At 35.5% G+C, this 26,246-nt stretch overlaps 1 protein-coding gene across 2 annotated transcripts in view; it reads left to right on the top strand.

Moving 5' to 3' along the window:
* Nucleotides 1-26,246, top strand: part of LOC123525515 (laminin subunit alpha-like) — a 77,936-nt gene continuing 51,690 nt past the window's right edge. For both annotated transcript variants that reach the window (XM_053537804.1, XM_053537805.1), the window contains exons 1-16: nucleotides 1-229; nucleotides 2,808-2,960; nucleotides 14,707-14,943; nucleotides 15,415-15,585; nucleotides 16,271-16,490; nucleotides 16,930-17,236; nucleotides 17,719-17,894; nucleotides 18,337-18,474; nucleotides 20,393-20,668; nucleotides 20,957-21,094; nucleotides 22,351-22,527; nucleotides 22,986-23,144; nucleotides 23,733-23,832; nucleotides 24,120-24,276; nucleotides 24,407-24,676; nucleotides 25,764-25,858. In XM_053537804.1, the coding sequence (XP_053393779.1) occupies nucleotides 5-229; nucleotides 2,808-2,960; nucleotides 14,707-14,943; nucleotides 15,415-15,585; nucleotides 16,271-16,490; nucleotides 16,930-17,236; nucleotides 17,719-17,894; nucleotides 18,337-18,474; nucleotides 20,393-20,668; nucleotides 20,957-21,094; nucleotides 22,351-22,527; nucleotides 22,986-23,144; nucleotides 23,733-23,832; nucleotides 24,120-24,276; nucleotides 24,407-24,676; nucleotides 25,764-25,858 (2,999 nt within the window). In that variant the 5' untranslated portion in view covers nucleotides 1-4. The remainder of the gene's footprint in view (nucleotides 230-2,807; nucleotides 2,961-14,706; nucleotides 14,944-15,414; nucleotides 15,586-16,270; nucleotides 16,491-16,929; nucleotides 17,237-17,718; nucleotides 17,895-18,336; nucleotides 18,475-20,392; nucleotides 20,669-20,956; nucleotides 21,095-22,350; nucleotides 22,528-22,985; nucleotides 23,145-23,732; nucleotides 23,833-24,119; nucleotides 24,277-24,406; nucleotides 24,677-25,763; nucleotides 25,859-26,246) is intronic.

Raw genomic sequence — 26,246 nt, forward strand, 5'->3', positions numbered from 1 at the left:
AAAGATGGCGGAGGGTGTGCATTTGTGTTTTATTTTTACTTTACTGTGTTCAAATGTGATATTATTGTGTAATTCCCAAGTTTTGACCCCTCCAACGTTCAATTTAGCAAAAGGCCGGCACATATCAGCGTCTGCAACTTGTGGATATGGTGTTGCAACAAAGGAACTTTATTGCCGACTGACCGGATCATCGGGAGATGACGATGCCGACACGGAAATTATGATTCAGGTATAAATCAGTGAAAACTGCTATCTAAATTTATAAACCTGCATGCTTTTTTTAATACCATACATTTCACAGATATGTGGGGAGGTCCCAACTTTTGAACAAGATCAACAAGTTTGGATCTTCATATTCTCAATTTTTCAACTGCTTCACAGACTGACATTTACCTTATGTCTGCCTCTGGAGGGTGTTATAGTCTATATATCAAAATGCCCTTTGCACACAGTTAGTTAGACTTAGTAGGATCCTCATAGCTCAAAGACTTTGGTAGTTGGTGATTCTAAGAGTGTCGTGTCTGACGGGATATAAAAACAGTTTACAGATTTTGACGGAAGATTGCTGTTGAGTGCTTTTTTTTTTTTTTTGGTAGGACACAATGCTCTTTCTACGTATAACAAACATATATCCAGTCCAGCCCCAGTTTGCAGACATTTGTCAGCAAGCTTGACTCTCACTCTCTGTAATACTATAATCTACTGTTTTTAACTGTATACTTTGGGTCTTTTATCTTTTTTACTTAATTTGCAGGTAACATTTTTACTAAAACACTGTTTTCTGACATAATCGCTAGATGATTGTTTGGCAGTAGACAGTTGAATTTGAAATATTAATCAACTCTGTTGCTTTATTTGTTACATGACTCCATATTACATAAATTGGCAGGCCATAGTTTATAAATGCTTTTGGCAAGTAATTAAATTTGAGGGAAAAAAACCCAACAAAACTATATTTCTGTTGTCATGAAATAAAACATGTCAGGCCTTGGGCAGTAATTGGACTATTGAACGTCAAGCAATGTATTCCAGTTTCCAGTCTCAATATTATCAATTATTAAGTCTTATATCCTTAGGACACCGGGCATATTTTCATGCAATCTCACCAGGTGTATGTTTTGGATAACACAGAAAATGACGACACTCGACCTTCAGCTATTTCCAGAAGTAAAGAAAATTGAAAGTAGACAGGCTAAACTTGAAAACGAAAGTCGCATTTGCATTGGTCGATAGTCAGGAGTCTAAATGTGTACGCATAGACTTCTTTGTTTTTTTTGCTAATTGGGAGTCATTTTTCAGCACTTTCTAACGATTTGAAAATACCTGGGCTTTGGTACAACATGTCGGCTTTTCATCTACGAAAAAATATTTGAACTCTGTATCAGCACAAAGCCCACAGGGGTCCGTAATGGAGCAAGGGTATATGGAGATTTTTGGAACTTCGTCAAATTGTTCAAAAGAGCTTGAAAATGTCAGTATATGCCTCGGATGTAAGATATTTCCATATTTAAGAGCTGCAGACCTAGACATTTCAGAAATAATTTCAAAATGAATTTCGTGTAATAAATGTTGATTCTACGAAAGCATGAAAGGGCCATCAGACACTAATACGTTTTATTACGCTACAGGTGCGGAAAGGATATCTAAGAGATTTTCAATGAAAAAGCAATTTTTGAAGCTTTCTAGTTCTGTTGATATATGCATTTTAAAAAAAGACATCACATCAAAAATTTTGGAAAAATTCATCTGCTACAAATTATAATGTTTGTAAATGAATGCCTTTTTGTATTTTTAGCTTCACTATTCGAAGAATAGTCTAGCTATTCTACTCACCCTGGCGTCGGTGTCACACCTTGGTTAAGGTTTTGCTAGCAGGTACATGTGGCTTTCATTTAAAGGCATATAGCTTTGAGACTTTTTTTTTTTTTTCTAAGTCAATTACCAATCTCACTGGGTCAAGTCCCGTAACACTGACATGTATTTTGGCTAAATTATGCCCCCTTTTGGAAATCCTTGTTAAAGTTTTGTGTGCAAGTTACTATCTCCAAAGCTAATGCAGATATTGAATGTAAACTTCACATGTGTCTTTGGATTTATAAAACTAGGTGATAGCATCAAATTATGCCCCCTTTTGGACTTAGAAAATCCTGGTTAAAGTTTCACATGCAAGTTACTATCTCAAAAACTAATGCAAATATTGAATTGAAACTTCACACATTTCTTTGGGTTTATAAAACTTGATCATAGCATCAAGTCCCATATTATAACTCTGCTGTGTATTTTGCAAAATTATGTCCCCTTTTGAACCTAAGACTTCTGGTTAAAGCTTTGCATGCAATTTACTATCTCCAGAACTAATGCAGATACTGGATTGAAACTATAATAGATATTTTAACATTTAAGGTAATATTCCTGCTTCTGGGACAACAATTTGAATAGTCGAGCATTGGCTGTCTTAGTCTTACAGACAGCTCTTGTTATGATACAATAGTATTAATATTATAGAAAGAATTTTGAAAAAACAGTATTATTAAACAGTAATTCTGTTTGGTAAGAATATAAATAAATTGTCTGTCTGTCATGTAGAAGACCTGATTGTATAATTCTTAAATTTCTTCATGCTCATGTATACTGAACAGCTGAAATACACACAAGCTCGTGAAGTTCCAAGCTCTTCCTTCAGCAGATAGTACATAAAACACAAATCTACATCTCGCAATTTCAGCATCTGACTCTTAAAATGTTTTGCTCTGAACAACCATTTTATAAAATTCTTTTGTTTGTAATTAATATTTCTCCAATTTCAGGGTCAGCTTTGTGATTACTGCGACCCCACTGACCCAAGCAAGAATCATTCTGCCGATAATGCCATTGATGGAACGAACAAATTCTGGCAGTCGCCGCCATTGTCTCGTGGGGAGGAATTCAATGAAGTTGACCTTGATATAGAGCTGGAACAGGTTTCTATGACATAGTCTTTCTTAATGGGGCCTCCAATTTCCTTTCTCAAAGGAACTGTTTCCAAATGATTGGTTATCATTATGTTAAATGCATATTGAATTTTGTGTTTGGATGATTTATATATGAAAATTTTGTTATGCTAATCAAAATTATGACAAAATATATTGTGTACAGTGTTCAAGCAGGTTTTTGTCCTAGCGTATTACATTTGTCATGGTATCAGTGGCCTGCAAAACTGGTCACACCTGATTGAAAGAACTGTAACCATGAAACTTGTGCGACTTTTCAATTTAGTTATTCTGAACACAGACACATGGGGTTTGGACCTTCACACACCCCATTCTCCTCCGCCCCTGGTTAAGTGTAGCCAATATATTTTAGCATTTTACCATGTATTGAGCATAGGTGACGATCATAAAACGCATTTTGTAACATTTCAGCGTGTCTTTTAAAAAAAAGTATTTTACCATCAATGCTGTCAATATTACAAGATATGAAACATCACAACAATGGGAACACTTGCTTGCGCTGGACCCTTGCTTTGTGTAGCACATGTCATAAACCGGGTACCAAAATTGATACTCTTACGGCTATGTTAAACCAGATCATCTCTTCTTCATGTAAACAAACCTCGTGTAACACGTGCTGAAGCGATAATCCGGTATAATGTAGTCGAAACGGTATCAATTTTGGTAGCCGGCAACGGTATGCGCAGTTCAAAGCAGGGATCAATTCGCAAGGAAGTGTTCCATAGAATTTAGATTGATTGATATATATTATTTATTGATTTCTCGTCGGAATACAAATGACAAGTTGTCGGGACCGGTGTCATTTGACAGAATGGTAACAGATCTGATGATTGATACCAGTGATTCATTGGTAGGGGTTCATTTAAAAGTTTAACTGGCTATTGTTTCCCTAGTGTTCGTGCGATGTTTCAAATCTTGTTATATTGAGAGCATTGATAGTAAAATACTTTAAAAAAAAAAAAAAAACACGCTGAAATGTTACAAAATGCATTTTATGATCATCACCTATGCTCAATACATAGTAAAATGCTAAAAAATACTGGCTAAACTTAACCAGGGGCGGAGGAGAATGGGGTATGTGGGGGTCCGAACCCAAATGTCTGTGATTCTGAAGACCCTGAAGAAGGCTCTGAAGAAGTCTAGACATTGGTTTTTAATAGAAATACTAAGCCAAACTAAACCTGCTTTGGATGTGTGGTTACACAATACTTCGGTGTTTTTAATTTGTTTTTTGATTTAGTGTAAGTGAGCCTGCCATTTGCACATTTTTTAGTTTTTAGAGTTACTAGTTTGTGCCTAGGAGAATTATGTTCAGAAAGGCTCCCGGATTTCTGATCTTTTATTTGCATCTATTCAGGCATATTTTCACATTTATTTGCAAATATCATTCTGTCTGGTATGTGTCAGAAATTTTGGTAAACTCCCCAAATCTGTTGCCATGGAAACTGATTGAATCAAGACCTACAAGTAAGCCAAGAAGATAATGAGATAAGCCTTTGAGATAGGAGATAATGTACTTTAGCTGCTTATACACCTTGTAAACACAGGTTCTTACATTATATAAACATGAAAACATGGGATTTCCGCTCATGAATTTTCACCAGGTGTTTTTATTGTATCAAGAAAGAAAACTACACAAGGTGCAAAGTACCACTTCTTGCAATAAACAACAGACTGTAATAAATCATATAAAGATTTACCTCTTGCAAAAAAAGCAATGGCCCTGCCTGTGTAGGTAACGAAAAACTAATAAAATCTTGATTTTATTTCCATTAAATTGATATGAATTATGATAATACAACCATACTTGATTAAATTGCAGTCTCTAAGAGAATTCATAAAAATATTAATATTAAAGGGTTAAAACCCATTTAACAGGGTTATTTATCTCTAATTCATGAATAAATTGCAGATCTAAGGGGTATGAAAATAAATATTACCAATATATTGACTTAGCTGTGAACAAGATGTTGAGTTGGAAACGCTTGCATACATATATGAAAAATATTTTTGACTTCAGATAAGATAAGAGGATTTTACAGCAGAGATATTTATCTTCAATTAATGCAAGTTTGATGATTATACATTTAGATAAGTACTGGTACCATAATAAAATTAACAATGAATGGGTTACATAAATGTTACAATTTTAATCAAGTCTGATTATTTACTTTATGTAATAGAGCACTGGTTGTATTTACATTTTGTACATAGATTGAAGTTGTAACCCTTAAGGAGAGTTATTTTGGATTATATGTTAAGCATTTTCTTTCATCTTAAAAACCTTTAACAAACATTTAAAGGTCCTAATACCAGCATTATCAAGTAACATTCTTTTGTAACAATTGGCGTGAAAATTTGACAAAAATTACATGGGGTGTTAAGCTTTGTAATGAAAAGATAATATTAGCTCTTAGTTGTGCCATTACCTTAGGACACTGGTCAATTTAAGCTGGACAGGGCATTTTGTTAAGCTCCTGGTATGAAGGTTTAATAAAATCTGTTATAAAACAGAGTTTCTGATGATGAATAATGACTAACTACAGTGCTTAAAAAACATTTATTTTCACATGGCCAAAAAGCTTGTGCTGACTGGAGCAAAAAATTGAATTCTGTTTTGAAATCTTTTATTAAAATAAATCTGATGGTGGTTCTGGTATTTATTCAAGTTTAGTGGAATAAGTCTGTTTTTAGACACTTGAACTTTTTTTGTCTGAAGGTTATTAGTCCCCTACCCATCCTTAGACCAGGATTGTGCTTTTCTGTGTGTCAGTCTGTCTGCATTTTAGTGTCCAGTTAATAACACTGCAATCCATCAAAGGATTTTTAAGATTTCTTAGCACAAATGTTCCCCATGAAGAAATGCCCAAATCCAGACCTTTAGCTCAGATGTCAAGGTCACACTTCAAGGTCCAATGTCAACAGGATTTTCTCCTGTCAGGTCTAAAACTTGACCATCCATTCAGGAATCTGAATATTTCTGGGCAGAAATATTCCTCATAATGAGCCATTGTGTTATGTCTTAGCTCAAAGGTCAAAGGTTATGTATAAATGGGGTCAATTTTGTATTTGCTCCATAACTGCCATTTTGGTATTACTTGGCACAAAATGTTCCCCCTAATACGGCAATGTTACATGTGCATCACTCATACTCCTATCTCAAAGGTCAAGGTCACACTTGGAGGTAGAAGATTTCATTATTTTTTCTTGACTAAACATGAAGTTTGCCATGCAGAGATTTATGTTGAAGTAACTTGGTACACAAATTCTTCATAATAAGACTACTTCCAAGGTCAGTGTCACACTTGAAAGCCAAAAGTAAACAATTAGGGATTTTAATATTACTTGGCAGATGTGACAATATGTTGTGTGCAACACCAAGACTCACTCAAACATCAAGGTCACTCTTTAAGGTAAAAGATTTTACCTTACTTTTCTTGTATAGTCATTAAATTAGCCATGCACCCATTGATATTTAATAATTCGGCACTAACAATGTCCATATTGTCCGCTCAATAACTCTTCCATCCATCAAAGGATTAGTATTACTCCCCCATAATAACAGACTTGTTATCCACAATACCCAGACCCTAGCTGATAGTTCAAAGTCACACTGTAAATATGTTCAGGCCCCGTGTTCACAAAACATTTTTCGGTCTCAGCTGAGTTTGAGTTTGAAATTTTCATATCAATTTTACTAAAACTTAAAGGTTAACTTCCATCTGAGACAGACCATCAGTACTGAATAGCCACTTGAGTATAGTTATTGACTTAAAATTTAGTTTAAAACATGCTATTTAGATATAAATGACAAATAAAGTTTCATTATCAAACTCAGCTGAGACTGAAAATGTTTTGTGAACACGGGGCCTGTTTTGTATACACTCCATAACTCTTCCATCTATACTTGGCACAATGAGACAATACTTCTCATGTTAAACCAAGAACCTTAGCCCAAAGGGCAAATTCCCACTAATAAATCAAAGAATTTTGGTCACTGTTCTTGTCCATTCTGCAACTTTTTAATGCATATTTTCAAAATAACTTGGCATAAACATGCGACAGCAGCTGTTGTGTAGTATTGAGCCTAGTAAAAAGAATGGTAGATGTATTTTCTTTAGAATTACTTGACTTTAATAGATGAAGAATTTCATTACATTTTTAGCTCGACTATTTGAAGAATAGGGGAGCTATCCTACTCGCCCCGGCGTCGGCGTGAGCATCACACAAATGTTAAAGTTTGTGTACCACGCAAAATATTTTCAAAGTCCATTGAGATATTGCTTTCATATTTTGCGTACTTGTTTACCATCATGACTCCAGTCTGTAAAAAGGAGGAGGCAACTCTATCAAGCATTTTGACTGAATTATGGCCCCTTTTTCGACTTGGAATAAATATTAAAGTTTGCGTACCACCCCAAATATTTTCAAAGTCCATTGAGATATTGCTTTCATATTTTGCATACTTGTTTACCATCATGACCTCAGTCTGTAAAAAGGAGGAGGCAACTCTATCAAGCATTTTGACTGAATTATGGCTCCTTTTCGACTTAGAATAAATGTTAAAGTTTGCGTACCACCCCAAATATTTTCAAAGTCCATTGAGATATTGCTTTCATATTTTGCATACTTGTTTACCATCATGGCCCCAGTCTGTAAAAGGAGGAGGCAACTCTATCAAGCATTTTGACTGAATTATGGCCCCTTTTCGACTTAGAATATGCTTATTGTAATGTTAAAGTTTTACTCTTTGCTTATATTATACTATCAAGCATTGAGAATAGTCGAGCATGCTGTCCACTGACAGCTCTTGTTTTAAAAATTCTCACCAATTTAAAAATGATATGTACTTGGAGGAAACCTTTGAACCAGCGCTTAGCTGACCGAAAAGTTAACACCCTCTGTTGCCCTAAGGAGGATAGACAGTGTATGGATAATGCAGAGTACAAGATCTTAAACCCTTACCATGCTGGACACAATTGGTTCTGCCTTTGCGACCAGTGTAGATCATGATCAGCCTGCACATCCATGCACCCGTTTTAACAGTTAATGGTACTGTCCAAATTGGAAGATGGACAAGTTCATTATAGAAATTTAGCATGGTAAAGGTTAAACTCTTGCTCTCCTGGTCTCCTGGACCCTAGAGGAAAGTAGGGGTGGCATTAGCAGTCACATAAACTTTGATTTGTTTTATCTTGGACATAACTGTTAATAGTTTATATATATAACATAAACCGTGGTATCTAAACTTCTTGTCAACAGTAGCCGCCTTAGTTATGTTGAATGTATTTTTAAGCACTTTGGTTTAATGTTTAAACATTAATAAATACTAAAAATGCCTTCATCTTAAGGGGGACTCTCAAGCACACTCCAAATTTATGATATCAAAATTGAAAGTTTATTTAAATAGTGAAGTTACATTGTTATTACAGTCTAAAAGGAGGTGGTATACTGAAAGAAAATTGTTAACAAACACTGTTCTTTTCATGCTTTTCATCAAGTGGTCTAGACAGATGCATGACTTGTTCATTGAAAATGATATCCTAAACAACCCATATAACTGACTGTGGTTATCTGTCAATTTTTGTCTCACTGCATACTTGATAATCCATTTTGCAGATGTAAGGCAAATGAAAAATTAACTCCTTGTTTATTTTCAATTTTTTTATGAAATATGGGATCAAGTTGTACCACATTTAAGATTAAAAAATTTCTAACAAGTTAAGTAGCAACTGTCAGTGGTATCTCCATAGAGCAAGTACCTCTGTGTAAAGGCAGATACAGTGTGTGTGTTCTTTCCAGCAGTGTGTTTGGGAATTGTTAAAAACAGAATTTTGATTAGACTCATTTTACGAGGAAATTGGTTTAAAATTGACCAAAGGTAGAACATTTCCTTGCGTTTCAAATGTTTATTTTGTCCTTTGTTGACAGTGTCTTGGACGAAAAATCAAAATCAATGTATTTTTAGTTTTGGGAATTTTTGCAACCATTTTATTAGCTCATCTGATTTTTTGAAAAGAAATGATGAGTTATTGTCATCACTTGAGCGGTTGTCGGCGTCGGCGTCTGCGTCGGCGTTGCCTGGTTAAGTTTTATGTTTAGGTCAGCTTTTCTCCTAAACTATCAAAGCTATTGCTTTGAAACTTGGAATACTTGTTCACCATCATAAGCTGACCCTGTATAGCAAGAAACATAACTCCATCTTGCTTTTTGCAAGATTTATGGCCCCTTTTGTACTTAGAAAATATCAGATTTCTTGGTTAAGTTTTATGTTTTCTCCTAAACTGTCAAAGCTATTGCTTTGAAACTTGGAATACTTGTTCACCATCATAAGCAGACCCTGTACATCAAGAAACATAACTCCCTTTTGCTTTTTGCAAGAATGATTGGCCCTTTTGGACTTAGAAAATCAGTTTTCTTGGTTAAGTTTTATGTTTAGGTCAGCTTTTCTCCTAAACTATCAAAGCTATTACTTTAAAACTTGCAACACTTGTTTACCGTCATAAGCTGACCCTGTACAGCAAGAAACCTAACTCCATCCTGCTTTTTGCAAGATTTATGGCCTCTTTTGGACTTAGAAAATATCAGATTTCTTGGTTAAGTTTTATGTTTAGGTCAACTTTTTCTTTTAAACTATCAAAGCTATTGCTTTGAAACTTGCAACACTTGTTCACCATCATAAGCTGACCCTGTACAGCAAACAACATAACTCCATCCTGCTTTTTGCAATAATTATTGCCCCTTTTGGACTTAGAAAATCATTTTCTTGGTTGAGTATTATGTTTAAGTCAACTTTTCTCATAAACTATCAAAGCTATTGCCTTAAAACTTGCAACAGTTTTTCACCATCATAAGTGGACACTGTACATCAAGAAACATAACTCTATCCTGCTTTTTGCAAAAATGATGGCCCTTTTTAGCTCGACTATTCGAAGAATAGTCTAGCTATTCTACTCACCCTGGCGTCGGCGTTGGCGTCGACATCACACCTTGGTTAAGTTTTTGCATGTAGGTACATACAGCCATCAATGAAAGGCATATAGCTTTGAAACTTATTTCTTCTTTTTCTAGGTCAATTACCAACCTCTCTGGGTCAAGTCCCATAACTCTGACATGTATTTTGAGCAAATTATGCCCCCTTTTGGACTTAGAAAATTTTGGTTAAAGTTTTACATGCAAGTTACTATCTCCAAAACTAATGCAGATATTGATTTGAAACTTCACATGTGTCTTCGGGGTTATAAAACTAGTTGATAGCAGCAAATCCAATAATTCTGACTTTCATTTTGGCCAAATTATGCCCCTTTTTGGACTTAAAAAATTCTGGTTAAAGTTTTGCGTGCAAGTACATACAACTATTTCTAAAAGACATATAGATTTGAAACTTATTTTTTCTTTTTCTAGATCAATTACTAACCTCACTGGGTCAAGTCCCATAACTCTGGCATGTATTTTGAGCAAATTATGCCCCCTTTTAGACTTAAAAAATTTTGGTTAAAGTTTTACGTGCAAGTTACTATCTCCAAAACTAATGCAGATATTGATTTGAAACTTCTCATGTGTCTTCGGGGTTATAAAACTAGTTGATAGGATCAAGTCCCATAACTCTGACTTTCATTTTGGCCAAATTATGCCCCCTTTTGGACTTAGAAAATTCTGGTTAAAGTTTTGCGTGCAAGTACATACAACTATTTCTAAAAGGCATATAGATTTGAAACTTATTTTTTCTTTTTCTAGATCAATTACCAACCTCACTGGGTCAAGTCCCATAACTCTGACATGTTTTTTGAGCAAATTATGCCCGCTTTTAGACTTAGAAAATTCTGGTTAAAGTTTTACATGCAAGTTATTATCTCCAAAACTAATGCAGATATTGATTTGAAACTTCACATGTGTCTTTGGGGTTATAAAACTAGTTGATAGGATCAAGTCCCATAACTCTGACCTTCATTTTGGCCAAATTATGCCCCCTTTTGGACTCAGCAAATTCTGGTTAAAGTTTTGTGTGCAAGTACATACAGCTATTACTAAAAGGCGTATAGATTTGAAACTTATTTTTTCTTTTTCTAGATCAATTACTAACCTCACTGGATCAAGTCCCATAACTCTGGCATGTATTTTGGGCAAATTATGCCCCCTTTTGGACTTTGAAAATTCTGGTTAAAGTTTTACATGCAAGTTTCTATCTCCAAAACTAATGCAGATATTGAATTGAAACTTCTCATGTGCCTTCGGGGTTATAAAACTAGTTGATAGCAGCAAGTCCCATAACTGATATGCATTTTGGTCAAATTATTCCCCCTTTTGAACTTAAAACTCTTTTGATATTTAACTTTTTTGGGTAATATTTTCCTGCTTCTGGGTCAATATTTCGAATAGTCAAGCTTGGCTGTTTTACGGACAGCTCTTGTTAGACTTAGAAAATCATGGGTAGGACAATATTTCTATTATACAAAAAAAATCAGATGAGCGTCAGCACCCGCAAGGCGGTGCTCTTGTTTTACATTTCATTGGGGTTTGGCCCGGTATATAACACCCTCTCCCTCACTCGCCCCCAAAAAACAACCCCAAAACACACTGAGATATTTTATTTCCAATGTCTTTTAAAGTCAGACTTGTACAGTGTCACAGTAAACTAACCTCTCCAGAGCAGAAACCTCTGCATAGCAAACATAGTTCAGTGTTTCTGTCACTGCTCTAGAACTATTCTACTATAGTCCAATATTTAACCTTCCCTTGTACAACCAGGTACAGCCATTCATAGCACACACTGCTCATTGTTGATGGAAATCCAACAAATACAAGAAAAAAAACAACCTTTTTTTGCCACTTTTGTTTAACTTCAATTATTGTATTATTGCATTAAATGTATTATCTGGAAAATTGTGGCATGAATAGTTAAGCAGCTCAGTATAAAGAACAATTCGCTGTAGTTTTCAGTGTAAAAAATTATTGGACATAACATTACCCAGTTATTCATTAGGAAGTTAGTCATCATTTCCTAAGTTTTGATAATCTTACTGATGAGGGTATCTCTTTATATTCTGTGAATGGATTTTACTTGTTTATGTGCATGATGTCAAATGCATCTGATATGCATTATTTGCCAACAAAAGTATGAAATATAGAACTGTAAAATGGTTCATAATTGTGAAAAACTTGTATTGTGCAATGCCTGGCTTAAACAATACATGTTACTTGGTAGCTATTTTGACTGAAATCTTAACAACCGTATGTCAGTAGGAAAAGGTTTATTAGTCTGACTATTCAAAGAATAGGTAGAGCTATTGGACTCACCTGAGCGCCGGCGTCCGCTTACGTGTCCCAATTTGGTTAAGGTTTGTATGTAAGCTGGTATCTCAGTAATCACTTGTGGGAATGAATTGAAACTTCACACAGTTATACACTGCGATAAATTGACTTACATTGCACAGGTTCCACAACCCTGTTTTGCTTTTAACAAAATTATGCCCCTTTTTTGACTTAGCAGTTTTGGGTTAAGTTTTTGTATGTAAGCTGGTATCTCAGTACCCACTAACTGGAATGGATTGAAACTTCACACTCTTATTCACTGTGATGAACTGACATACATTGAACAGGTTCCATAACTGTTTTGCAGTTTTATAAAATTGTTCCCCCTTTTCCACTTACATTCATTCAATTGACAGGCTGTTGAATAGTCAAGTATTACTGTCCTCAGAAGGTCATCATTTATTATCCCCCGACGAAAGTCGGAGGGATATAGTTTTGGCGTCGTCCGTCCGTCCGTCCTTCCGTCCGTCTTTCCGTCCGTCCTTCCGTCCGTCCGTCTTTCCGTCCGTCCGTCTGTCCGTCCGTCCGGAGCCATATCTAGGAAATGGTTGGGAATATTTATTTAAAACTTCATATACATGTTCACCACAATGAGTTCTTGCGGCCCGTCAAGTTTCAGTCAGATTGCCCAAGTAACACCAGAGTTATGGCCCTTAGAAGTTTCTAGTGTTAACTATATAGGGTACTATAAATATGGCAATTTCTGCATCATAACTTTTGATATATTTGACCTAGAACTATGAAACTTAAACAGAATTTAGATCACCATAATGTGGTTGTGTACACACAATTTTATTTGGATTTATTTGTAAATTAAGAGTTATTGCCCTTTAATTGTATAAAAATCCACATATTTGTACATCACAAACTTACCATTTGGTACAATTTCATTAAATTTCTTTCATTCTTTTCCATGAACACTTATTGTAAACATGTGAAGTTGTGTACCCACACCTGTCACCCCCCTTACCTTGATCACACACCTCCCCCCTTATCCCCTGACCCCCCCCCCCACCCCCCCAAAAAAAAAAAAATTCATTCCTTATTTTAGATTTTTTTCAAACAAACTTCATATACATGTTCACCACTATGAGTTATGGGGCCCATCAAGTTTCAGACAGATTGCCCAAGTAACACCAGAGTTATGGCCCTTAGAAGTTTCTAGTGTTAACTGTATAGGGTACTATAATCTATAGATATGCAATTTCTGCATCATAACGTTTGACATATTTGACCTAGAACTATGAAACTTTAACAGAATTTAGAGCACTATAATGTGTTGTGCACAGACAATTTTGTAAGGATTTCTTTTTGTAACTTCAGAGTTATTGCCCTTTAATTGTCTAAAAATCCGCATATTTGTACATTACAAACTTACCATTTGGCAGAATTTTATTAAATTTCTTTCATTCTTTTCTGTGAACATTTATTATAAACATGTGAAGTTGCGCACCTACACCTGGTCACCCACTTGCCTTGGTCACACCCCCCCCCCCCCCCCCCCCCCCCCCCCCCCAAATTTTTTTTTTTTTTCATTTCTTTTCCCCACTGATCATGCATCCTCTGCCCCCCCCCCCCCCACTCCAACTTCACCCTTTTACCTTTTTTTTTTTTTTTTTAATTTTTAATTTTCAATCAATATTTATAATCAACATGTGAAATTTTGTTTCCTCTCCCATTCCCCTGCACCCCCACCCCCTAAAAAAATAAATATATACATATATCTATATATAGATATATATATTTCCATTCCCTTTTTTTTTTTTTTTTTTAAATGTTCAAACCTTCAACATGTTAAGTTGTGACTGCACAAACCTTGCCCTCAGCCGTTTCAAGATATCTTACCTGTGTTCTCTTAAGGACATCTGATCTTTTAAGTTCAAATGTACATGTAAAACAGCAACACCTGGTGCCAAACCACTCAAAGACAATATTTCATTCAAGTTAAACTTCAAGCTCACATTTCAATTAACTGCATTTAATTTTAAAAGCTAAGCTTATTACACTAAGCATATCCCATTCAAAATAAATTCTTAAGTCAGGATCAAAGTATCATACATTTATTATGTACTCTTTAATTAAACATTTGTTTTCTGTTAAATTGATTTTGACTAATGAAATTATTTGCTTCTTATTAACATCCTTAACTTTTTGCCGGATATATCTTTTTGCCATTCCTCACCACAAACCCTTTCGGCGGGGGATACCAATTCATCGAATTTGCTTGTTTAATCTTCCATTTGAAAATATGTTGAAAGTTGTTACTTTCATCCCCTTCTTTTCAATAACATTTTTTTTAGTATTTCATATAGTGCAGTACAGGTTCAAAATACAAAGAAATTGTATTTACGTAATAATTATGTTCATGAACTTCAGTATGAAATAATTGCTTTATATTTTCCAGGACTTCCACATTGCTTATATATTCATAAAAATGGCAAACTCACCACGTCCAGGTGTCTGGGCTCTAGAAAAATCAACTGACTTTGGCGAGACCTGGGAACCATGGCAGTACTTTGCAGACAATGAATACGATTGTGAGAGGTTCTTCAACACGAAGGCTGGAAATATAGCTACACGAGACAACCAGGTGCTCTGTGTGACAGACTTCTCAAGAATTGTGCCATTAAACGATGGTGAAGTAAGTAGTTTGCAGTGTGGTCTGTAAGATTCAGGAGTTAGGGCATTCTTATAGGTTATCAGATTTTTATCAAGAAATATGCATTTTAGAACATGCATTGTGGTCAGTTGGGGAATTCTTACAGATTTTTACATTTTTAGGAAATAATATGCATTCTGATACATGCAGGTTGGTCAGTTAGATAAAGAAATAGGGGTATTCTTATAGGTTATTTTATTTTCATGGAGAAATATGAATCTGTAAGTAAGACACAGGTGTTGGGGAATTAAATTATTCTATAGGTTATTAGATTTTTAACAAGAATTTTGCATTTGAGTACAATCATGCTGAATGGTCAGTAAGATCAAGAGTTGTCGAATTCTTAAAAGTTATTATAATTTGAGGAATTGTTGCTAGTTGTTAAGATTTTTATCGAGAAATATACAGGTTAGGAACAGCCAGGATTTAGGGTAATTCAAAATTGTTTTTTAGATTTTGGTGTCATTGACCAATAACAGACCGAACTTCCACAATTTTTCTCATGCTGATGACCTTCAAGAGTTCATGAGAGCAACCAATGTTCGACTTCGTCTGATACGTACAAACACGTTGAAGGGTCAGCTGATGGCTAAAGTTAATCAAGATCAGACAGTAACAAGAAGAGTATGTATTCTTTTATAATTTGAAAATACAGTTTAACCTGCCTTAAGCAGTCATTTGCCTTAAGCAGCAAGCCAGCAAACTTTCCAAATTGACATTTTTGTTCTAATTTCAACTTGTCTTTAAGTAGCTGCCAGCCTTTAGCAGCCAGATTGTGTTGCTGCCTTTACTGGCTGCCCAAGACAAGTTAAACTGTGCATCTTTTGACATCTTTTGACATCAGGCCTTGTTGGTATTTGGTTTTGTCATTTGATGGCAAGAGGGTGGGATGTGGTTTAGACATTACTATCTATTTAGGTACCAGTTACATCCCATATATGGATGATTAACTTTAATATAATGCAGCTATACACTTATGAACAGAGCACCTCAAAAGGCCACTAGTTACCTTTCAAATTTAAACATTGACAATGTATTTCAACCTGCGGATAAAGACCAGCTCTGAGTTAATACCACTTGTAAATAAAGACAACTTTAGGTTCTCCTTAGCATGGCCATTGTGTACACGTTGTGTATATGTATGTGACAGAAAAGCTTGTCTGTATATCCTAACCCTTTATAAATTTGGAATAGAGAACCATTTGGAAATTATATTAATAGAGTACCTGACCTTTATCCAATGGACATATTTCTAGCTGTTCCGTTATTATACTTTTGTTGTTAGCAAGTAGCATATTTTACCTTACAGTACTTCTACAGCATTAAGGATATTTCAATTGGTGGCCGTTGTCTGTGTCATGGTCATGCTGATACGTGCAACTACCTGGATCTTAACCGACCCAACAGACTTGTGTGCGACTGTCAGCATAACACTGTTGGTGATCAGTGCGAGTTGTGTGATGCTGCTAATGGATTTGTACAGAAAAAGTGGCAGCCAAGGAGAGTCAACAGTGCCTTCGAATGTGAACGTAAGATTATAAGACACATTGCGCTCCTGACAGACTGTGGCCAACAGGAGTCAGGAGTTTGAACCTCCTTAATGTTGAAAAGTTTAATAACTATATAAAAATATACACCTCCTAGAACCCATGTTCAAAGGATGTTATTTCATCTCTGAAAAAAATAAACATTTTATGTCCTGTATCTCTCTTGTATATGACAAATATCTTCAGTCTGTTTTAACAGCTGAGGGGCTTTTCCTGCTTGCTACTGTTGGGGTCAGTTGTATCAGTTATTTTTGGAAGCCATTCGTCTAGTTGCAGGAGAAAGATGGTTAAGCAATGTTAAGCTAGAAAAAGAAGACATTTTGTTTTGTCTTTGCAATGTTTTATATTATAGTCTTGTATGTAAATAAGTCAATGTCAAGTGGACATTTTTTTTATTTCTAGCTTTTGCTATTCATTGCAGCATGCCAGTGTTACGGTAGGGCCACAGAATGTGTGTATGATCCAGACATTGATGCACAGGGCCTCAGTATTGACATTCATGGTTTCTACAATGGAGGTGGCGTCTGCCAGAACTGCGGTTTCAACTCCACTGGCATCAATTGTGAAAAGTGTTTGCCAGGATACTACAGGCCATTTGGTATGCCACCAACAGAGTTATTCATGTGTGAACGGTGTCAGTGTGACTTGCGTTACCATCTTGATGAGTGTGAAGAGGAAACAGGACGTTGCCTTTGTAGGGAAGAATATACTGGCTATAATTGTGATGCGTAAGAATATTTTATTTGCTTTAATCTATTTATAGTTATAGCATTTTGCAACATATTACATGTAATTTTTAGAAAGTCCTTCAAAGAGCTTTTGATGCAGCCCCTGGTTGTCAGTTTGGTACATTTAGCACCATCACAAACATAGACATAGTATTAATCTCGTACTACACTTAACATAATAAGATCCTTTGACTTATTTTCCTTGCCTGATTACTGAACTTAGCAAGACTATGAATCAAGAGGTTGGGACTTTGATCTCAAGACAAGGTGAATGTTACTAGTATCCTTGAGGATTTCACAGAAGTCATTGCAAGTTACCCTCAGAGAACTAGTTGATACAGGGCAGAATCTGGGAACACTGGTGAATCCTGGAACACTGGTTAATCAAATTGAGTGCAATTATGTTACTAAAATTTTGTTATGTTGAAAAATGGCATTTAACCCATATCAACTAATCAAGTAAGTCGCTCCTGTTTCCACAGATGTGCTGTTGGTTACTATGGTTACCCAGACTGTATACCATGTGACTGCGATGTGAATGGCACAGTTGGTGATGTGTGTCATGTTGGTGGTGGTCAGTGTCCTTGCAAGGAGAACTTTGTTGGCAAGAAATGTGACATGTGCCAGATTGGCTTCTATGACTTCCCAACATGTGGACGTAAGTTAACAGATATTTGAAAATCGATAGTTGAATTGGAAACTGTCATATTTATGACATTCTGCTGGCTATCATTTCTTTCTTGCAGCTGCTATATGTGTCACAACTGTGAATTTAGAATTTGCGTTTGAGATTCAACCAGTTTAGTACATTGGTTTCTTTTGAGGTTGTAGTTATTTACTTCATGCTGTTGCAGTGAATAACTTAACTGTAACAGTAAGTTACAGCCTTTAAAACTCACTTTTTACATGAGTTTATCTTTTTAGCATAATATCATGATGTGTATGATGTTGCACAGATAAAAATTATTTTGTAAAAATAAAGGCATGAAATAAAAAAATTGGACTGCTTTTCATTTTTAAAAGATGAAGCTGTGTTTAACTTGTGATAGTATGAAAACAAGCTGTAAATATCCTTAAAATTTTGCCTCTTCTATTTGTAGCATGTGAATGCGATATGATTGGTTCCGTTGATGACTTCTGTAATGTGGACTCTGGTCAGTGTAACTGTGCCATGAACTACGGCAGCAGGAACTGTAGTCAGTGTGCCAATGGATACTTTAACTTCCCAGACTGTACATGTAAGTTTTATATTGTTTTTAACCCACCATCTGATGATGGTGGGCTGTTCAAATCACTCTGCGTCTGTGGTCCATCGTCCTTACGTCCGTCCGTTAACAATTTCTCGTTATCGCATCTCCTCAGAAACTACTAGGGGGATTTTGACCAAACTTTGTCAGAATGATGTATTGGTACCCAAGTTGTGTCCCCCTGAAAATCAGACTGGTTCAACAATTTTTGAGTGAGTTATGGCCTTTTATTTTTATAATTTACATCGATTTATATAGGGAAAAACTTCTAAAATCTTCTTGTCCAAAACGACAGGGCTTAGGACTTTGCTATTTGTTATGTAGCATCATTTAGTGGTCCTCAACGAAGGCTGTTCAAATTATTCCTCTGGGGTCAAATATGGCCCGCCCCAGGGGTCACATGGTTTATATAGACTTGTATAGGGAAAAATTTTGAAAAACCTGTTGTTCAAAACCACAGGGCCTAGGGCTTAGATATTTTGTATGTGACATCATCTAGTGGTCCTCTACTAAGATTGTTCAAATTATTCCCCTAGGGTCAAATATTGCCCCGCCCTGGGGGTCATATGGTTTACATAGACTTATATTGGGAAAAGCTTTGAAAATCTTCTTGTCCAAACCACAAAGCCTAGGGCTTTGATATTTGTAATGTAGCATCATCTAGTGGTTCTCTACCAAGTTTGTCCAAATTATCCCTCTAGGTTCAAATATATAGACTTATATAGGGAAAAACTTTTAAAACCTTCTTGTCTATAACCTACAACATTCAAATTTGGACCACATGTATAGTTTTGAGTGGCAAGATGAACCTTGACATGAGTTGATCTTTACCTAGTGACCTACTTTCACATATCTGTAGCTACAGCCTTCAAATTTGGACCACATGCATGGGTTTGTGTACAAAAACAAACTTTTACTTTGACATTGTTCTAGTGACCTACTTTCACATTTTTAAAGGTACAGGTTTCAGATTTGGACCACATGTATAGTTTTTTGTTCCGAAATGAAATTTGACCTTCATTTTGACCTAGTGACCTACTTTCACATTTCTGAAGCTACAGCCTTCAAATTGGACCACATGCATAGTTTTGTGTACCGAAATGAACTTTGATCTTGAGATTGACTTAGTGACCTACTTTCACGTTTCTGATGCTGCAGGCTTCAAATTTGGACCACATGTATATTTTTGTGTTCTGAATTGAAATTTGACATTGATTTTTACGTAGTACCTACTTTCACATTTCTAAAGCTACAGCCTCCAAATTTGAAGCACATGCATAGTTTTGTGTATCAAAATGCACTTTGACATTGAAATTGATCTAGTGACCTACTTTCACATTTCTCAAGCTACAGCTTTCGAATTTGGACCACATGCATGGACCACATGCACAGTGTTGAGTACCGAAATGAAATTCGACCTTGATTTTGACCTTGAGCTAGTCTTGAAATTTGGAACATTCAAAAATGGCTCAATGGTGAGTGCCAAGATCACTCTGTGTAATTGGGTAGTGTAGAATGTTTGATTGTTGCAAATGAGTTTGACTGAGGAACAGTGTCAACAGAAAGTGTCGTCATTGTGACTGTGCAACTGGCCTCATTGAATGAAGAATGAGAAGTAAGGGCACTGATTTTGAATTACTTGTCCTTTAGTGTTACAGGTTGGAGCCATGCTCGGTGCTTTAGATGCAGTTATCTCCATGTGATCCAGCAGGCTTGTGGAAAGTTTTTGGATCTTTTCTGTTGCCTGCTTGTGCAGGAAATACTACCTGAAGGGTCAGAGGGCAGGAGTTGTATACAGATATCACTTTGTTCCTGCCGTATATTTAAACACATTTTCTATAGACATATATGGAAGTCGGTCAAAACACACACAGGATCCTTGTACAAAATGCAATTTCCTATATTACAGTGTGCTCCTGTGACCCAGTAGGAACTATTGTTGAGGTCTGTGACAAGACAAATGGTATGTGTCTGTGTATGGAAAAGTTTGATGGTGAACGTTGCGACCGATGTGCTCGGGGTTTCTATGCCTACCCAGATTGCATGTCATGCCAGTGCCAGGAACCAGGCTCCACCAGTAATATTTGTGAGGATCGTACAGGACAGTGCACATGTAGAGGAAACTATGCTGGACAAAATTGTGAACGATGTGCTCCAGGGTTCTATAAATACCCAGAATGCATTGGTGAGTTTTGTTGTGTCTGTTGCAGTTGTTTACATATGAAGAGAAATATTTATTTACTTAATATTTTGAGACTCTTCAGGTCATAACTTACAGATCTATTTAGTTTTATTTGTTTTAGATAGACTTTTAAAATGTTTTCTATGAAACTTTTAGAGTCAACCTGTGGAAAAATTCATCTACAAACTTCCTTGTTTATAAATGTTCTTATATGCTGATACAACAAATTATAGCCATTAGCTAAAATATATATGAATTACTTACCATACAAATGATTTATTTCTGATACAGCATGTGATTGTGATATTTACGGATCATACGGCCAGTCATGTGACCAGGAAACAGGACAGTGTGATTGTCGTTACAACTTCCAGGGTCTTCAGTGTGAGAAATGTAAGGAGGGATTATACAACTATCCTAATTGTGAAGGTACGTAGAAAATATTGTACTTTGGAATAAAGATCAATGTTTTCCTAAAAGGAGAAAACCTTGTTTAACATATACCGTAAATACCCATGTATAATGCGCAGTTTTTTGACCCCAAGGACCACCCCCGAATCGTGGGTGCGCATAATACACAGGTATAGACAATTTTCCAACTTCAAAACAAGTTTGTTACCGATGTTCGCCATTTTGGTAAAGGGAAACTACTCCCCGCGCTTACTGTCACTGCTAAAATCTAAGATGGCCGTTACGTTCCGTAAAAGATCGAATGGTTTATTTTTCTTTCAAACAAAATTAATTTCATATAAATTTAAAAGTATTTTGATGAAAGAAATGTTAATAAATCACAAAAATTATGATACTAATTAAAGATCGAGAATTATCTTTAACCGAGATCAAACTGTGAACAACATAATTTTCACGAGTTGACACGTTAATTGCCGGTAGTTACTGGCTATTTGATCGTGACAAAAAGACTATCACACCTTTTGTTATTGGTTTGAATTGAGAAGCTCATGTCATTTTGAAAGATACCATTCCGAAATATTGAATCAGCTGCTGTTTATTTATTCAAAATAGTTAATTAAAAAGATAAAACAACAAATAAAACAATATTTTACTGGTTTTATTTTCAAGAAAACAAAAATTGATAGTACCGCGAGACCGATGCTGCTCTCTGCCGCGGAAATAAAATTTATTACCGGTGTCGATGTAAACTCTACTTTCATTTTCCATCCACCTCAAAATTGACCAGAAATGTTTTTTTTCCCATGATTTTGGGCCAAAATCGGGGGTGCGCATTATACACGGGTGCGCATTATACATGGGTATCTACGGTAGTTTCATGCATTAGAGTTTTATTAAGAGGAATGATTGAAAATTAATTGGGTTTGGTATTGAAATAAAATTTAACCATAATATTGATCCAAAAATTGCTTTTATCTTTCTTACTTAAATACTGTGAAATCACTGATATTCAAGAACTATTAGGGAACTAATTTTTATTGTTTTTGTTTTTGTTTTGCTGACCAACCAAAGAAATCCAAACAAATAAAATGCCCTTTCATTTTATCATCAAAAGTTAAAGTTAAAGTGCACAAATAGATATCTCCATCCAATAGCTGTTTTGGCCAGAACTGTGAAATTTTAGGACAAGGAAAGTAAGTGATTCCACAGTAACATGGATATTCTTTGAATTAATTTACATGTACAATACATATATTATTTATCCACAAGTACAGAATGTAACTGTAACCCTGCCGGGGCCAAAGAAGTGCCAGGTTACCCATTGGGTGGCTGTGGCGAGGTCATCACTGGACGTCTGTGTGAATGTAAGGAAAGAGTCATCGGCAGGATCTGTGACACATGTAAACCTAGTTACTGGAACCTGAACAGGAATAATCTATTAGGATGCGAAGGTATGTCAGTGTAGAATTATGAAACGTGGGTACTGGAACCTAAATAGGAATAATGCATTAGGAAGTGAAAGTGAATTTTGGGTAGAATTTATGATTTGTGTAAAGCTTGTGGTAATTAACTGGAACCTGTATAGGAACAATTAATTAGGGGCTGAAGGGATGTCAGATTATGGTAGGGTTTGAGGCACCTGCAAAACCATAATTGGAATTACCCAGCTTTCTGTATTCCTGCACAAATAAAACTAGAATGTTTTTTCATGTAATACAAGTTTGTTTTTAAACAGAATTTGATTTGCAAGGAACTATACATACATTTAGCAATGAAACTTTTCCTGCTGAAGGAAAGAAAATCTTTGAGAATATTTATATTTTCTTTCTCCTTATTTTTCTAATACTTTTAACTCGGCAGCTCAGTTTCAGATCAAAGTGTTTTTGAAAGGTGATGGTTAATATTTCAGAATGTGGTTGTTCTGATGCCGGGAGTATTGCTGGGCTTAACATGTGTAACATGATCACTGGGCAGTGTATGTGTAAGGTCTATGTCAGTGGGAGGTCATGTGACAGGTGCAGAGATGGTTACTATGGTCTGCATAAACAGAATCTGTATGGTTGCGATGGTGAGTGAAACATGATTTACTGTTGTTATTGTAGTAGTATAAAAAGTCACTGAAGGATCACTGCAGGTTTTAAACTTGATGTGGTATTCATGACCTTTTTCTGTACAGGAAAATTATAGTTGTAAATTGTAATTATGTTTTCAGTTTATAAAAATAATTTGAATAAACATGCTTGATAGTTGCAAAACTATTGTATTATGTGACATTTTATATTTTTATGTATGATTTCCTGGTGTTGTAACTAAGATGCTGCTTTGGACATTTTCTTTTTTATGCATAGTTTTTGGGAGACAAATTGAAATTTGACTTGAAATTTTAGGTTTACACTTGTGAATTTAAAATATATTTATGTTATATGTATGTGAATTTGAAATACTGATGATAACAACATAAGCAAGAAACTGAAACTGTAAAATAGCATGATGCCCCTCACAAAGTTAAGTTTGCTTACAGTTCTGCCCAGAGTATGCCCGTTTGTAAAATTATGCTGGGAGAGGCACCTGTGATAATTGTCCATAACTAGAATGAACCGACTGTCAGTTTGACAAAAAAAAAAAGCACGATGGTAATAATATTTTCTATTTTCAGAATGTAATTGTGATATTGGAGGGTCAGTGACCCCGTATTGTGATAAAGAGACAGGACAGTGTCCATGTAAACCCAGAGTTCAAGGAAGGCGTTGTGATATGTAAGTCTAAATATTTAAGGCTTGGTACTTCAAGGTATGATAATGAGTTATGCTTGAGGTAGACTAATATGTATTTACTGTAATTAGTGAAAATTAATCCCTCACGAATATCTCTTTGAGTTTACAGTACTAGTTTTCAGTAATGCTAGATCTCCATTCAATTAATCATATATTAGCCCTTCATCACTTTCTACCTTAAACCTCTATTTCAGCTTGCTTTATTAACTAAGGCCATTTCTTGTGAGATATTAATGTCCTTTATTATCATTGTTCTTTCCATTTTACAGGCCAATTCGTCAGCATTTTATCCCAACCTTGGATCAGATGAAGTATGAATTGGAAGATGGTTACACTCCGGAAGGTACACAGGTCAGATATGGGTATGATGAGAGGATATTTCCCAACTTCTCATGGAGAGGTTATGCTATTCTTATGAATGTCCAGGTAAGCTATAGTTCTCATTACACTATTTTGCAACTTTTGTACCTGTTTGATTTTCTCAAAACTTTTATTAATTTTCAAAGGAATTTTCCGCCTGTACCTGTCACTTAAAATAAGTTTGAATGTTTTTCAGCCTGAAGTACGCATGGATGTTAATATCAACAAACCCAGTCTTTACCGACTTGTGTATCGCTATGTCAACAGGAACGAGGAGTCAGTTAAGGGTGAAGTGACTTTGGATCCTGAATCAATCTATGAGATCTCCCAGACATCTGAAGTGAACTTTGCTCCGAGTATGGATCCCACCTTTGCAGATGTTGGAAACTCTGGTGGACTGTCTAGTTTCGTATTGAATCCTGGGAAATGGAGTGTCGGCATTAAGACAGATGAAAGTGTTTTCTTGGTTAGTGAAACTTCATATTTTTCTTTCACTCCATGATATTATTCACCATATCTTCATTATGACATTTTTTGTATGAAGGTAAATACAGGATATTTGTTTGTTTTGAGTGAATATTGAATATATCTCACTGAGAAGTGAGAAAATTTCTAATATTTTCATGAGCGCGTAGCGTGAGTGAAAATGTGAAAATTTTCTGCAACAAATTTTAATCTCAGCGCGGAAACAGGTGCCCGTAAACAGACATGACGTCAGACGTGTTATGACATTAGAAAGATACACACAATATAAAGTTCCATTTTATTTTTTGCTGCAAAACGTTATGAAATTCTCATTAAGTAAAATAATTTGAATCGAGAAATATACTATAATGAACAAAGTGAGAGTACAATTTTCATCCTGTTTAAAGCAAATAATTTAAAATTCATACACAATGTACAAGTATCTCCCACAGTGTGAAAATATACCGGTGGATTTAATATTTTCACAGTATGAGTGATGAGATATAAAAATATTTAACTGATAGAATACAGTATTTCATTAGTTAGCGTAAAATAAATGTTGTTATAGGTTATATTTAATTAAAATCAAACAGATTTGTTATCTGGTTACTGTGAAATCATTTAAATTGGCTGGCATGAAATTTCGCGCAAATGTGAAAAAGGCCTGTTTCGCATGGGCTTTAATTCGCGCATTTTCAATTTTAGAAATGAAAAATAAAATTAAAAAATAATAATAGGACGGTCTTAAATTCGCGCATCAGTCCTAGCGCGAAATACGTGAAAATTCGTCCTGAGCGAATATTTTTAAAAATGATGAAACAGTATTAGCGAAATGGTTATTAGAATTGGGGTTTAACAAGTATTATTTTAAGGGATGCTTCATATATATATATATAGATGAGTTATTTTTGTTACTTGCTTGATCAGAAGAATAATGCTATGTTTCATATTGCTTGTGTAAAGTTCAGTGGTGAGACAGGAAGTTATTGTTTTTGCTCACAAGACTATTACCATAATGCTGGAGACTGACCATATTTTCTGTAAGAACAGTTTATGTTTTAACTGATGTTGATCAATTTGTTTTTCAGGATTATATGATACTGATACCACAGGCTTACTACGAGGCAACAGTTTTACAAAATACAGTCTACCGACCATGTCTTACACCAGATGATGCAGGACCGTATGTATCTCTTTTTCATGTGGTTTTCTGTTAACTGTGCCCCCTCAAAAAGCATTTGATATAAATTGATGAAACCTTGCATGAGTCTTTATCATGATATGAACTTTTGCACCTCCTATTTTTCATCTGGCTCCACCCCCTATTTCCAGAGTTGTGGCCCCTGAAATAGTAAAAAATGCACATTTTCACCTTGTGACTTGCCTAGCTCAAAAAGTATTTTATATAGATTCATGAAACCTTGCATGAGTCTTAATCATGATATGAACTTGCGTACCTAGCTTTCATCTGGCTCCACCCCCTATTTCCAGGGTTATGGCCCCTGAAATAGTAAAAAATACACATTTTCACCTTGTGACATGCCTAGCTCAAAAAGTATTTAATATAAATT

This window comes from Mercenaria mercenaria, chromosome 3 (genome assembly GCF_021730395.1).
Source record: "Mercenaria mercenaria strain notata chromosome 3, MADL_Memer_1, whole genome shotgun sequence".
Lineage (NCBI taxonomy): Eukaryota > Metazoa > Mollusca > Bivalvia > Venerida > Veneridae > Mercenaria > Mercenaria mercenaria.